This window comes from Mobula hypostoma, chromosome 4 (genome assembly GCF_963921235.1).
Source record: "Mobula hypostoma chromosome 4, sMobHyp1.1, whole genome shotgun sequence".
Classification (NCBI taxonomy): domain Eukaryota; kingdom Metazoa; phylum Chordata; class Chondrichthyes; order Myliobatiformes; family Myliobatidae; genus Mobula; species Mobula hypostoma.
In genome coordinates, this window is record NC_086100.1 from 44639181 (window position 1) to 44654600 (window position 15420).

Genomic DNA, 15420 nt, shown 5'->3' on the forward strand with positions numbered 1-15420 from the left:
TGTTGCGAACCGCTCCTGCCTTTTATCCTTGGGCAGCGGACCTGATTGAAGTGCCCTCCTGTCCAAACTTCCGATATCCGGATTGGCCACTGGTCAAAGCTCTAAGGTCCATAGTATTAACAACTATTCCCCACTGTCTGCAGTAGAAAAACTGGACACAGCCCAATATTTCACACATACCTCATTCCACTCTCCATCATCTAACCTGATCAACGTATTCTTTTATTCTTATCTCACCACATGCTTATCCAGCTTCCTCTTAAGTGTACCTAAGTAACTCCTTGTGATTTACAAGTTCTACAACAATTCTCCCAGTAAAATTTCTCCTGAATTTAATAATGATTTTCATATATTTATGGCTCTTGTAAAAACATAAGAAATAGAAGCAGGAGCCTGCACCACCATTCAATAAGAGAATGGCTAATCTAACCATGGACCTGCCTCCACCTACCTGCCTTTTCCCTATAAACCTCAATTCCTCTATTATGCAAAAATCTATCCAACCTTGCCTTAAGTATATTTACTGAGGTAGCCTCCACAGCTTCGTTGGGCAGAGGATTCCACAGATTCACCACTCTTTGGGAAAAACAGTTCCTCCTTGACTCCGTCCTAAATCTACTCCCCCGAATTCTGAGGCTATGTCCCCTAGTTCGAGTTTCACCTACCAGTGGAAACAACTTTCCTGCCTCTGTCTTATCTATCTTTGTCTTTTCTCTTGTCTCACTCAGAACAGGAATAATGTATTTACATTTGCCCCATTAAACATTTTTATTGTTTTAACAATATTCTGTCTGTTCACTCCCTCGGTGTTTTTCTGGATGTAGTTGTAGGTGATTAAGTAACTGAAATAGTATTCAGTAAATTGGACTATTAATCTGAATTCCAATGTGGTAATCAGTGAAGTTATTCAAGTAGTTAAGTAAATCTTGAATTAAGCAGTTTATTTAGCAATGATGAACGTGGATCTACCAGATTCAATTACTAATGACCTCCAGAAAGGGAGATCTGCTATAGTTATGTTGTCTGTGTATCACCCTGATCTATAACATTGTGATTTCTTCAGTTAGATCATCATCATCATCAGGTGCCATGTCCAGTTTGAGCTTTGACTGCCATGGCCAACACACTCCTGTTTCGGGTCAAGTGGATCAGTTGTTTGGTATTCATTTCCAGTTCTCTGGCTGCGGTCTCCATCATCATTTGTCTTTGCCTTCCTTTTGCTTTCTTCCCTTCAATCTTTCCCATGATTACCGTGCATTCTAACTCATCTTTCCTATTCACATGTCCAATGAAGTTACGTTGCCTTTTCATGATCTCATACATCAGTTAGATACCCAGGTTCAATATCAGTTCAGTTACATTGAGGATTGTGCAAATAGTACTTATATATCGAGGGGCATAAATGTCTTGGAAATTGGGATAAACATTCTATTGCACATGATCCAGTGCCTCAAAATGCCTTCTCTGTTGTGGAAATCAAAATCATTTGCAGTTCTCCATGTAGTCCAGCTTCCATTTAAAAATGAGGAGTAACGATTTGCATGAATTTGAATACCAAGGGTTTTAATGATAGATGTGTTAGAAGGTTGTAATGTTGAAAATGCAACATGGATTTAACAGCTCTTCTTAATGTTTTAGTGTTCACTAATCTTGATATTTTAAAATCTTATTTATTTTTGTTGGAAAATGTTTAATCGACTATGTGGAAACTAAAAAGAAGTCAGATTAGTGAAACTTTCCAATATTTTCAGATGAAATTAAGTATTTGTCTCTATGGTATAATTTATGACAATTTGGAATTGATCAGTTCCTCCTTTCATTAATAAGATTTGCCTAAATAAATCCAGACTAATCAGTGAGGGTGAAATTTGTCTTTGGCATAAAAGAGCATCAGCGGTCATTTTCCAATTCAACTTTATAAATATATTATTGTGGTTAGCTAAATTCTTACTTACATACATTTATCATGTGTGCATAGTGTAATTTGGCATTATCAGTCAAAAATATAATAAAAAGAAAGGTTCTGAAAAAGGGACTTTCAACTTGAGCATGACACGGAGAAACTTAAATCTATGTTTGGGAGCACACGGAAGCTCAGATTAAGGGTCTAAGATTAATTAGTTAATACTTCCTCTATTTGTGCTAAACATTCCCTAATTCAATTTAAAGTGGTTCATAGAGCACATATGTCCAAAGATAAGTTAGCGCGTTTTTACTCGCATATTAATCCTTTCTGTGATAGATGTTCGGGGCAGATAGCCTCTTTAACTCATATGTTTTGGTCTTGCCCTACTTTGGAAACTTTTTGGAGAGATATTTTCAATATTATTTCTAAGGTATTAAATATAGATATCTCTCCTCACCCTATTACTGCTATCTTTGGACTACCTAAAATTTCTAGTAATCTTTCCCCTTCAGCCCGTAGAACGATTTTATAATATTTACCCTTTGCTTTTAGGTAGTTGCACGGTGGGTTTTTTTTTGGGGGGTTTTTTTTTCTTTTTTCTTTTTTTTTCCATTGATATATATAAAATCTAGTATACTATTATGTTATCTTGGTTTCTTATGCTTAAATTACATTGTTTGTAGTATTTTCTTTTTGGTATTGTTATCTTTTGGAATTTTATTGTACTTTAACATTGTATTAATGTTTATATGGCTTACCTTTTTTGTATACTTACTCAATAAAAAGATTTAAAAAGAAAGAAAGGGTCCGGAAGACCAGCACCTTCCCACCATGCCAAGCAGTTCCTGCCCCACCAGTAACAAATTTGGAGGGTACCACATTGGCATCATCATTCACCTCAGCACCCACAGAACTGGATTGGCTGCAATTCATTCTCTTTCTCAGAGGATTCCCTAAGACAGAAGATGACTTCTTTCACTATTGGGAATAATCCATCAAATTTCTCAATTTTAGCAGTTAATTGATTTTAACAATCTATCCACATCAACTCTTGCACTAACTCTTGTTTTCTTGCATCATCGGGGAATTTATCAAAAGCATTTTGGAATTACAAGTATATTTTGTCTGTTCAGACTTTTTATTTCTTCATTTCAGAAACATTTTTTTTAAAAACAACTAGTTTAGATTTGAGAAACATTATCGCTCTTTCTTATCCTTTACTAGTTATACCTTACAACACTTGACTTCTAAGTGTTTGTTTATGCTGGCTGCAATGCTACTTTCTATTAATATTTGCACCATTAGTATAATTGGAGATGACTAACTTTATCCCTCTTGCAAAAAAAAATGTGCAATAATGAGTTGGCGGTCAATTTTGCACCTTGCCTGAATTTCTTTCTGAGGATCTGACTTTGAGAATAATGGAGCCAGTTGTTCTGATACAAATGTCACTCAGATTGCATGGCTGAACATGCAGCGTACCAAAATAGCACATCGGATCTTCCATTTTTTATTCAAGCGCATCAAGATAAATTAAGTCTGGTCTTAATACTTTTCCTGCCTCCTTCAAAAAGTTAAAAGGGAGGTGGGCAATGCAGAGGGCTGTTTCTACATGTGCCAAAAATGCTACGACACATACTAAAGATTTTTTCTTTTTTTTGCAGAGCTTGTAATCCAAAAAACCTAACTAGCAGTGATGTATCTGCAAATAATAACACCATGGGCACTGCTTCCATCTCCCAGGAATCAAATGAAGATGACTACAAGAGTTATGAGAATACAACTGTGTACCTTCTATCTATTTTCAGCTGTATATCAACTGCAATTGTATACTGCAAAGGAAAGCCTTACCGAAAACCAATCTACACCAACTGTAAGAAGCATTCTTCTTTCATTAACTGCGTAATTATTTTCAGTTAAACATGACTGCAAGATTTAATAAGTGATTTGAGCTTATTTCCAATAGAAGCTAATGATAACTTGTGCATTTTCGGTGAAATCCAGATTATAGATTTTCATTAGCCTCTTGTGTGACAGTTTATTTTCTTTTGAGTTCCATTTGTGAAATGTCAAATTCAGCTCTTTCTGGACAATCTTATGCCACCACAGATGAATTGTTCAATAGGGTTCAATTAGGAAGTGTGAAATTAGCAGATGTTCAGTCTAGCCACTTTGTACAAATTCAACTGAAAAACTGTGAGAAGTTTCAGAGTTAGGATTGCCTGTGAAGAAAGAAATCATCTCAATTTTATGATGCCACAAAAATGAGTATTACAACCAGGGATTTTGATCAATTTAACTGAGAGTACTTATTTGTGAATCACGTGCTCCTTTTTCACAGTGGAGCCCTAAACCATGGAACAACTAAGTACTTAAAAACTGAAATGTCAGCAGTTCCAAAGTGTTCATCCCCACTTTGCTCAGTACTTTGTTGAACCACCTCTCATAGCTATTACAGCCAGAAGTCTTTTGTACTGCTTAAAACAAAAAAGCATCTTGTGATGCTCCGGGGTGGTGGTGGTGGTGGGGGGGGTGGGGGGAGTGGAAGGTAGAATGCTCAACAGTTCGCTCCAGCATTCCTGACAGCCAGTTCTACTTACTGTTCTTGTGTTAAAATGTGTTTGTGCGATTATGGTAGGATGTTCCAGTTTGTTTATTGTTACATTTTAGCTTGGGTTATTTATTTATTCACTTGTGTGTTTGTGGGTCACTGGGGTATGTAATAATCACCTCCCCCATCTATACATGATTGAGTTGGTTCTCACCAAACAATGTTATTGTGCTTGTCAAAGTGAAACTGATAATTGAGATAGACGAGCTCTTCTCATCTGTCACCATGGAGGAGGACTAATGGGCCCCAGCAATTAACGGCACAAAGACCATCCTGAAGCTCCCCAGATTGAATTGAATTGACTATTTCTTACATCCTTCATATACATGAGGAGTAAAAATCCTTACATCTCTTCTAAGTGTGCAATTTGTAGTAATTTATAATAAATAGTTTGTACAACAGCATAGTCAATATAACATAGAAATATACTTGTATCGGCATGAATTAATCAGTCTGATGGCCTGGTGGAAGAAGCTGTCCCGGAGCCTGTTGGTCCTGACTTTTATGCTGCAGTCCTGGAGTTGCAGCTGGAACAGTTTGTGGTTGGGGTGACTTGGGTCCCCAATGATCCTTTGGGCCCTCTTTACACACCTGTCCTTGTAAATGTCCTGAATAGTGGGAAGTTCACATCTACAGATGCGCTGGGCTGTCCGTACCACTCTCTGCAGAAACCTGTGATTGAAGGAGGTACAGTTCCCATACCAGGCAGTGATGCAGCCAGTCAGGACGCTCTCAATTGTGCCCTGTAGAAAGTTCTTAGGATTTTGGGGCCCATACTAACCTTCTTCAACCACCTGAGGTGAAAGAGGTGCTGTTGTGCCTTTTTCGCCACACAGCTGGTATGTACAGACCACGTGAGATCCTTGCTGATGTTTATGCTGAGGAACGTAAAGCTGTTCACTTTTTCAACCCCAGATCTATTGTTGTCAATAAGGGCTAGCCTGTCTCCATTCCTCCTGTAGTCCACAACTAGCTCCCTGGTTTTTGTGATATTCGGGGAGGTACAATGGTACCAGCCACCTGGAGACTTACCTGGTGCAAGTCTAACGCTGCACGGCACAACAGGTGGATGAAGTCCCACTGAGAACCTTGCCCTGCCGCTGGGGGCAGATGCCCTGTGGGCCCTCCTCGGCCTAACACTGGCTGAGCAGCGTGACTACAGGGCCCTCGTAATGTCGCTGGAGTGGTGTTTCAGGCAGAGGTCACTGGAGGAAGCAATGTGGAAAGACCTGTTCAGCAGACGGTGCCATGGGAGAGAAAGCCTAAGGATGCTCGCGGCAGATCTCCACCACTGTGCCTCACATGGCTACCCCCAGGTCCCTCCTGCAGCCCAGGAAGAGCTTGGCCTCCATATCTTTGTAAAGTCACTGACACCAGAGTGCCTTCGCCAGCGCATTCACCTGACATTTCCATCATCGCTGGCCAAGGTACTGGCAGAGGCAGAGAGGACAGAGGCAATTTTGGCCCTCCACCACCCCCCTCCCCCCAGGTGTTCCAGCATCACCCCACAAACCGTGAGCCCAGGCTTGTGTAACAGAGGTGGAGGAGGAAACTGACAAGGAGGATCTTATGAGACAGATCCGACCAGCGCTGTGCCGACCCCGCCATATGCCACAGAGCAATTTCTGCTACCAGTGCGGTGAAGCAGGCCCTCAGGCCCAGGACTGCCACACCACATGGCCAGTGCAGCCATGGGGAAATGTCACCCAAGACCTCCAGCAGAATACCTTTGTTGTCACCTCTCCGGGAGGGTCATTTGGGCGAAGAGCAAGGCTTATAGATGGACTGCGTGATGGAGGGCATCAGATGCTGTGTGTTTTTGGACACGGGGTCAACCATCACTATCATCCATCCCAGTGTCCTCCAACACGGACCAGCCGTCCCCGCCTGGGTGGACAACAACAGCAGTCCAGCTGGCTATGGTCACCAGTGACTGTGCGGTGATGAGAGGGAAGAGGAGGTTGTGCATCGCAGTGGGGAGAAACACAGTGGAGCACGAGGTGTGGCTAGCTGACCATCTGGGTCTCCTGCCTCACTGGCCTGGATCTGCTGTCCCTCAAGGGGGGGGCGAGGGGCCTGTGTGGATGCGTCGGGGGCAAAGCTGTATCTCGGTAGCCATGGCTCTCCGGCAGAGCAGCTCCAGGAAGTGGAGCAGGCGGGTGCGGCAACAACCACCCCCTGTCTCACAGCGGCCTGCCACAGGGCAGCACACCCCACAACGGCCCAACACAGCACAGCGGAACCAGGGGCAAGCGGCAGCGCTTCAGGTGGCGAGGTAGACGTCCCCACCATTGACCAGCAGCTGTGCAGCGAGCAGGAGAGTGATCCCGTGCTGGCAGGGGTGAGTGGGGCATGATGGAGGTACATGACGGGTTGCTGTTCTGGCCGTGGCACTTTCCCGACGGCGACAGACATCTCCTGCAGCTGGTGGTCCCCAGGGTGCTCCACTCCATGGTGCTGCGGTCGGTGCATGGGCTGATGGGGGGCTGGCCACTTAGGGGCTGCAGAGACAGTGGTCAAGCTATGCGAATGGTTCTATCGGCCTGGGTGAAGGTAGGATGTGGAGCTGTTCACGCACTGTTGCAATGCTTGCACGTCTCACCAACGCAGCAGTACGCAGTGGGGGCTCCAATGGAGCATGTAGGGGTGAACGCCCTGGGCCCCTTCCCCTGCACTGACGCTGGGAACCGCTATGTTCTCGTGGCCGTGGATTACTTCATGAAGCGCCACCACCACTGCTGAGAGACTCGTGGAGGAGTTCTGCCATCTTGGCACCCCTGAGGAACTCCACAGTGACCAGGGTTGGAACTTTGAGGCGCAGGTGTTTGGTGAAGTCCGCAGGCGGCTGGAAATCACTAAAGCATGGACCACACCCCTTCACCTGCAAAGTGGTGGGGTGGTGGAGCACTTTAACCGTACCCTGGCTACTCTGCTCACCATCATAATTAGCCCACACCAGAACACTTGGGATCACCACCAACCCCTAGTATCCTGGGCATACCGGAGAGCACCAGGTGTACGCCAGCTGAGCTCGTGTTTGGGCAGAAACTACGCATGCCGGTAGATCTAATAATTCCTCCCTCTCCTCTCCTCCCCCCCCCCCCCCGCATCTCCCCGAGCCAGCGATTCCTGGAGAGGCCAGCTTGGAGTACCTGCAGCACTTCAGGGGGCACCTGCAGGCTGTTCATGATACCAAAGCACAGCCAGCGGCAGCAAAAAATGGGCTTTTGATGCCTGCAGCCAGGGGACAGGACTTTATGGGGGGACGGGAGGGGGCACCGATTATGGGCTACTGCCCATCCCAGAAGAAGGGACTGTCGCTGAAGCTGGGAAGACACTGGAAAGGGCCGGGACAGGTGCTCAGCCGCATCTCCAATGTGGTATATCAGGTGTGGTTGGCTGAGCGCTGGAATGCAGTTGTGCTGCACCGAGACCAACTGGCACTGTATCGGCCCTTGGCCACCACCAACCCAGAAAGGCTGAAGGAACGAAGTGACGATACTGGTGCCTTGCCTCTTGACTCACCAAACACTACCTCCCCTGGGGGGGGGTGGGGGGAGGGAGGGGAGGTGTCCAGACACCCCCAGGCTGTTTGTTGTGGACTCCGGGGTTGCTGGGGATGGCTGACCCCTCAGGTGGGGGCAGTGTGGTGTGGTCAACAGCTCACCCCAGTATTCCTCATTCCTGGCAGCCAGCGGTACTTATTGTCCTTGGGATAAAATGCATTCGTGGGATGTTCCAGTTCATTTATTGTTCCATTTTATCTTAGGCTATTCAGTTGCCAGTTTGTGGACCACCCTGACTGTAACCAGTGTGTGTAATAATCACTTTCTCTGTCTCTGTGTGACCGGGTTGGTTCTCACCGAGCGATGGCACTCTGTTATTGCATTTGCCAAAATAAAACCAACAGTTGAGATAAACGAGCTCTCCTCGTCTATCACCATGGACCAAATGTTCGCCACAATATCCTTGCTCATGAAGTCTTGTGGTCAGATGAAACTAAAGTGGAGCTTTTTGGACAGACTCAACACTCAGCAGTACATGTGCCGTAACTCTAATATTGCGCATCAGCCAAGTAACTCCATCCCTACTGTATAGTGGAGGTAGCAGCATACTAAGGGATGCTTTTCAGCAGCAGGGACTGCAAATCTGGTCAGGGTTAATGGGAAGATGAATGCTGCTAAATACAGAGCGATCCTGGGTAAAAACATGCTAGCCTCTCCCAGAAAGCTTAAACTGGAGAGGAAGTTTGTCTTTTAGCAGGGCAATGACACAAAGTACACCGCTGGAGCAACCATGGAGCGACGTCTAATGAAGAAAATTGATGTCCTAGAGAGGCCCAGTTAGAGTCCTGACCTTAAACTGATCAAACATCTCTGGCAAGGCCTCAGGATTGCTGTCCACTGCTGCTCCCCAACCAGCTTGACACACCTTGAGCAATTTTGCAAAGAGGAATGGACAACTCTTGCTCCATCAAGTTGTGCAATAGAGATTTATCCAAAAATACCCATTGGCTGTGATAGCTGCAACTAAGTACTGAGCAAAGGGGGATGAATATGTTGAACTGCTGACATTTCAGTTCTTGAATTTTTAGCTTTTCATGCTTTACAATTTTCCCTGTCTTTTGGGCTCTACTGTGCGGGGAGAAAAAGGAGCATGTGACTCCCAAATAAGAATGCTCAATTAAATTGAGCAAAATCCTTGGTTGTAATTCTCATCTAAGTGAACAAAGGTTTGGGGGCTGAATACCTTATCAAGGCACTGTACTGCTCAGGTGCTTCAGCTTCATAGGGCTCTGGTTAGGTGGCACTTAGGGGTATTGTATTCAGCTTGGGTCAACTTATTACAGGAAGTATATGGAAACTTTAGAATGGTGCAGAAGAAATTTACCAAGATGCTGCCTGAATTTGAGAGCAACTCTTATGACGACAGGTTGAGCTAGGACTTTGCTCTTTGGGGTGAAGGAGGATGAGAGGCAACTCGATGGAGGTGTACAAGATAATAAGAGGCATAGATTCACTGGATAGCCAGAGACATTTTTCAAGGGTGGAAATGGCTAATAAGAGGGGGCATGATTTTTAGGTGATGGGAGGAAAGTACTGGGGGAATATCAGAGATTTTTTTTTTTTACACGGAGTGGTGAGTGTGTGGAATGCACTCGCAGGAATGGTGGTAGAGGCAGACACATTGGGGACTTTTAAGAAACTCTGAGATAGGCACATGGATGAAAGAGAAATGGAGGGCTACGAGGGAGGGAAAGGTTAGATTGATCTTAGAGTAGTTTAAAAGGTCGGCACAACTTTGTCTACCGAAGGGCCTGTACTATTTTTTTTCTCTGTTTGCCCTTATTTGGAACAATTTTGTCAGAAAATTTAAAATTAGATTGCTGGAGCAAGGATCTCCCATTTCTCAACTATATGGAAATTTCTCTTGGAGTCATAGAGAAGTAAAGCACAGAAACAGGTCCTTTGGCTCATCTAGTCCATGCCAAAACCATTTAAGCTGCTTACTCCCATCAACCTGTACTGGGACCATAGCCCCCCCATATCCCTAATATCCATATACCAATAGAAACTTCTCTTAAATGTTGAAATCAAGTTCACATGCACCACTTGTACCAGCAGCTCAATCGACACTCTCACAACCCCCTAGTGAAGAAATTTCTCCAAGTGTTCCCCTTAAACTTCTCACCTTTCATCCTTAAGCCATGACCTCTGGTTGTAGTCCCACCCAACCTCAGTGGAAAAAGGCTGCTTGCATTTACTCTACTTATTTTGTATACCTCTATCAGATCTCCTCTCAATCCTCTAAGTTCTAAAGAATACAGTCCTAATCTATTCAATCTTTCCTTATAAGTCATGTCCTCCAGACCCAGCAAAATCCTTGTAAATTTTCTCTGCATTCTTTAAACCTGTTTATATCTTTCCTTTAGGTAGGTGACCAAAACTGTGCATAACACTCTAAATTAGACCTCACCAATGTCTTACACAACTTCAACATAACATCCCATCTCCTGTACTCAATACTTTGATTTATGAAGGCGAATGTGCCAAAAGTTTTCTTTACAACCCTATCTACCTATGACACCACTTTCAATGAATTATGTACCTGTATTCCCAGATCCCTTTGTTCTACCACACTCCTCAGTGCTCTACCATTTATTGTGTATGACTTACCAAAGTGCAAAACCTCACACTGTCTGCATTAAATTCCATCTGTCATTTTTCATCCCATTTTTCGAGCCTATGCAGATCCCTCTGCGAGCCATGATAGCCTTCCTCACCATCCACTACACCCCCAACCTTGGTGTCAGCCACAAATTTGCTGATCCAGTTAACCTCCATTATCATCTAGATCATTGGTATAGATGACAAATTACAAAGAATCTAGCACTGATCCCTGTGACACACCACTAGTCACAGGCTTCCAGTCAGAGAGGCAACCCTCTGCTAACATTTTTGGGCTTCTCCCACAAAGCCAATGTCCAATCCAATTTGCTACCTCATTCTGAATGCCGAGCAATGGAACCATCTTGCCAGCCTCCCATGTGGAACCTTGTCAAGTGCCTTACCAAAGTCCATATAGATAATCCACTGCCACTGCCTTGCCTTCATCTAATTCCTGGTAACTTCCTCGAAAAACTCTATATGGGATGGGTTCAACATGGCCTACCATGCACAAAGCCATGTTGACTATCCTTAATCAGTCCACCTCTATCCAAATGCTTATATATCCAGTCCCTTAGAATACACTCTAATAACTTTCCCACAACTGATGTCAGACTCACTGGCCTATAATTTCCTGTTTATGTTTAGAGACTTCTTTAAACAACAGAACAACATTGGCTATCCTCCAATCCTCTGGTACCTCTGCTGTCACAAAGTATGTTTTAAATACCTCTGCTGGGGCCCCAGCAATTTTAGTGTGTGCCACCTGTAGGGTCCAAGGGAACACTTTGTCAGGCCGTGGGGATTTATCCACCTTGATTTGCCTCAGGTTAGCAAACAAAACCTCCTCTGTAATCTGTACATGCTTTATGAAGTTGATACCACTTTGCATCACGTCTATGAGCTCTGTATCTGTCTCCCAAGTAAATATGATGCAAAGGATGCATTTAGGATCTCCCCATGTGTTTTGGCTCCACACATTGTTACCATTGTGGTCTTTCAGAGGACCAATTTTGCCCTGTGTCTTTAACATATCTGAAGAATCCCTGAGGATTTTCCTTTACCTTGTCAGCTAGAGCAACTTCATGCTTTCTTTTGTCCTTCTTAATTTCTTTAAGTGTTCTCTTGCATTTCTCATTTGGCCTCCCACTTTCCAAGTACATCTTTGCCAGAAAATAGTCTGTCCCAATCCACACTTGCCAGATCATTTCTGATACCATCAAAATTGACCTTGCTCCAGTTTAGATCAGACATATCTTTTTGCATATTTACTTTGAAGTGAACGATATTGTGGCCATTGCTTGCGAAGTTTTTTCCCTGCATAAACTTCTGTCACCTGCTCTATCTCATTTCCTACTACCAGGTGTTGGAGTTATTAAAATACATTAGGACAGATTAGTCCCCGGGGCCTGACGGAATATTCCCCAGGCTGCTCCACGAGGCGAGGGAAGAGAATGCTGAGCCTCTGGCTAGGATCCTTATGTTCTCGTTGCCTACGTGAATGGTGCTGGAGGATTGGAGGGAGGCGAATGTTGTCCCCTTGTTCAAAAAAGGTAGTAGGGATAGTCTGGGTAATTATAGACCAGTGAGCCTTAACGTCTGTGGTGGGAAAGCTGTTGGAAAAGATTCTTAGAGATAGGATCTATGGGCATTTAGAGAATCATCGTCTGATCAGGGACAGTCAGCATGGCTTTGTGAAGGACAGATCGTGTCTAACAAGCCTGATAGAGTTCTTTGAGGAGGTGACCAGGCATATAGATGAGGGTAGTGCAGTGGATGTGATCTATATGGATTTTAGTAAGGCATTTGACAAGATTCCACATGGTAGGCTTATTCAGAAAGTCAGAAGGCATGGGATCCAGGGAAGTTTGGCCAGGTGGATTCAGAATTGGCTTGTCTGCAGAAGGCAGAGGGTCGTGGTGGAGGGAGTACATTTGGATTGGAGGGTTGTGACTAGTGGTGTCCCACAAGGATTGGTTCTGGGACCTCTACTTTTTGTGATTTTTATTAACAACCTGGATGTGGGGGTAGAAGAGTGGGATGGCAAGTTTCCAGATGATACAAAGGTTGGTGGTGTTGTAGTTAGTGTAGAGGATTGTCGAAGTTTGCAGAGAGACATTGATAGGTTGCAGAAGTGGGCTGAGAAGTGGCAGATGGAGTTCAACCTGGAGAAGTGTGAGGTGGTACACTTTGGAAGAACAAACTCCAAGGCAGAGTACAAAGTAAATGACAGGATACTTGGTAGTGTGGAGGAGCAGAGGGATCTGGGGGTACATGTCCAGAGATCCCTGAAATTTGCCTCACAGGCAGATAGGGTATTTAAGAAAGCTTATGAGGTGTTAGCTTTCATAAGTCGAGGGATAGAGTTTAAGAGTTGCGAGGTAATGATGCAGCTCCATAAAACTCTGGTTAGGCCACACTTGGAGTATCGTGTCCAGTTCTGGTCACCTCACTATAGGAAGGACGAAGAAGCATTGGAAAGGGTACAGAGGAGATTTACCAGGATGCTGCCTGGTTTAGAGAGTATGCATTATGATCAGAGAATAAGGGAGCTAGGGCTTTACTCTTTGGAGAGAAGGAGGATGAGAGGAGACATGATAGAGGTGTACAAGATAATAAGAGGAATAGATAGAGTGGATAGCCAGCGCCTATTCCCCAGGGCACCACTGCTCAATAAAAGGGGACATGGCTTTAAGGTAAGGGGTGGGAAGTTCAAGGGGAATATTAGAGGAAGGTTTTTTACTCAGAGTGGTTGGTGCGTGGTTGGTGGAGGTAGATACACCAGTGAAATTTAAGAGACTACTAGACAGGGATATGGAAGAATTTAAGGTGGGGGCTTATATGTTAGGCAGGGTTTGAGGGTTGGCACAACAATGTGGGCTGAAGGGCCTGTACTGTGCTGTACTATTCTATGTTCTATGTACCAGATCCAGCATCACATGCTCTTTCATTGTGTCTTCTACGTACTGACAAAGGAAACTTTCCTTAACACGTTTGACAAATTCTATCCCATTTAATCTTTTTATAATATGGGATTCCCAGTCAATATGTGGAAAGTTAAAATCACCTACAATAACAACCTTGTGTTTCTTGCAACAGCATGCAATCTCTTTACAAATGTGTTCCTCTAAATCCCTAGGACTGCACCTTGAGTGTAACTACCTGTCTATCTGTCTTATCTATTACCCCTTCAGCCTCCCAAGTGATCCGGAGTTCATCAAGTTTCAGTTCAAACTCCTTGTTAGAAGCTGTAGCTAGATGGACTTCTTGCAGTTGTAGTTGTCAGGGACACCAGAGGTCTCCTGCCTTCCCACATCCCGCAAGAGAAGCATTCAACTATCCTGCCTGGCATCTCTACTATCCTAGCTGGGCAGATGTAAGGAAGGGAAGGGGGGAAAAAAACTTAATATGGAGCTTTTCTTTTCTTTACTTTCTTTGACTGAAGCCTCAAGAAGCTAAAGCCTCAAGATCACCACTCTGACCCTGTCCACTCAGACGACTGTTGCTTCTCTTGCCCCTGCCTTCCTTTAGTCAATCCCAAACATGAATTGGTCGCTGGTCAGAGCTCCAATTATGCTGCTGTGATCCACTGCTGCCTTTTTCTACTCAGGCAGTGGACCTGAGTGAAATCCCCTTCTCTCAAACTTCCTATATCTGGGTTGCTCGCTGGTCAAACCTCAATTTACTTCAATTTACATGCTATTTATGGGAGGTCCACAATGAAAAATAAATTAGGGACTTCACCAATGCTGGAAGCTTTAAGTCAAATGTTGCTGAATGTAATGTGTCAAATAGGGAATAAAAGCTATAATTGTGCCCACTTCTCCTTTATTTCAGATGTATTTACGATAATCATTTTGGCTCAGATTGGAACATGTCTGTATTTTCTCTTTGGTAATCAAGATGCTGTCCACAATGCACTGGGAGTAAGTATTGGTAGATGAACATGCGAAATTCAAGTGGCGTTAGAAAGCAAAGCAAATGTTGGATAATTACCTGGCTGTTTCATTCCCTCTGCTGTTCATCAACATTGTTTGACTTCTGTAGGTGGAATAATTATCAATTATTCCATGCCTTGCATCCACTGCCCCCTTTCTCTCAGTCCGGCCTTCTGTCACACTTTAGAGGTCCTGCAGTTCCCAGTGATCTCAAGACCTTGTTGAAAGTAACTAATTAGATTCAATTACAGATACATGTAACTGCTGTAAATTAATTAATTTGCAGTTACCTTTTGAATGAAGGACAATGATTCTATTCACATGAGTAAGGCTGCACAAAGTAAGCCAGCTATGGCTGACATAAAGCTGTGGATCCAGATATATCGTGTATCTGCCTCTTCAGTTCAGGTTGATCAGGGACTGACCCTGGACTTGGTACTGGAGGAGGCATTCGGATGTGCTGACATCCAAACTCCAAAACCTTTCAAAAACCTTTCAAAACTTCTGCGTTGCAATACACAAGTGCACAAGTGAAAAGTGGGTTGACACATGAGGAGGACCCTTGTTCAAAGCTAAATACAATTTGTCCTCTCAGATTGGTGTGTGCAATTAATTTGTACACAGGAATCTGTTTAAATAATCTTTTAAATGTGTAACATTCCGTTATATTGGCTCTTGTATGTCTAGGGGAAATCCCGCCCAGCACCTGCTTCAACACTCCCCTCAGGGTCAGTCGCCGCCCGAATCAATCACAAACATGAATCATCAGCCAGCACACCCAGTAAATTTTAACAAATA

The 15420-nt window shown here is 44.0% G+C and overlaps 1 protein-coding gene across 1 annotated transcript in view; it reads left to right on the forward strand.

Annotated features, from left to right (window-relative positions):
- atp13a3 (ATPase 13A3) overlaps window positions 1–6796 on the forward strand; it is an 83995-nt gene extending 77199 nt beyond the window's left edge. Inside the window, exons 27-28 of the mRNA XM_063047284.1 lie at window positions 3571–3779; window positions 6375–6796. Of these exons, the coding sequence (XP_062903354.1) occupies window positions 3571–3779; window positions 6375–6796 (631 nt within the window). The remainder of the gene's footprint in view (window positions 1–3570; window positions 3780–6374) is intronic.
- The last annotated feature ends 8624 nt before the right edge of the window (window positions 6797–15420 follow it).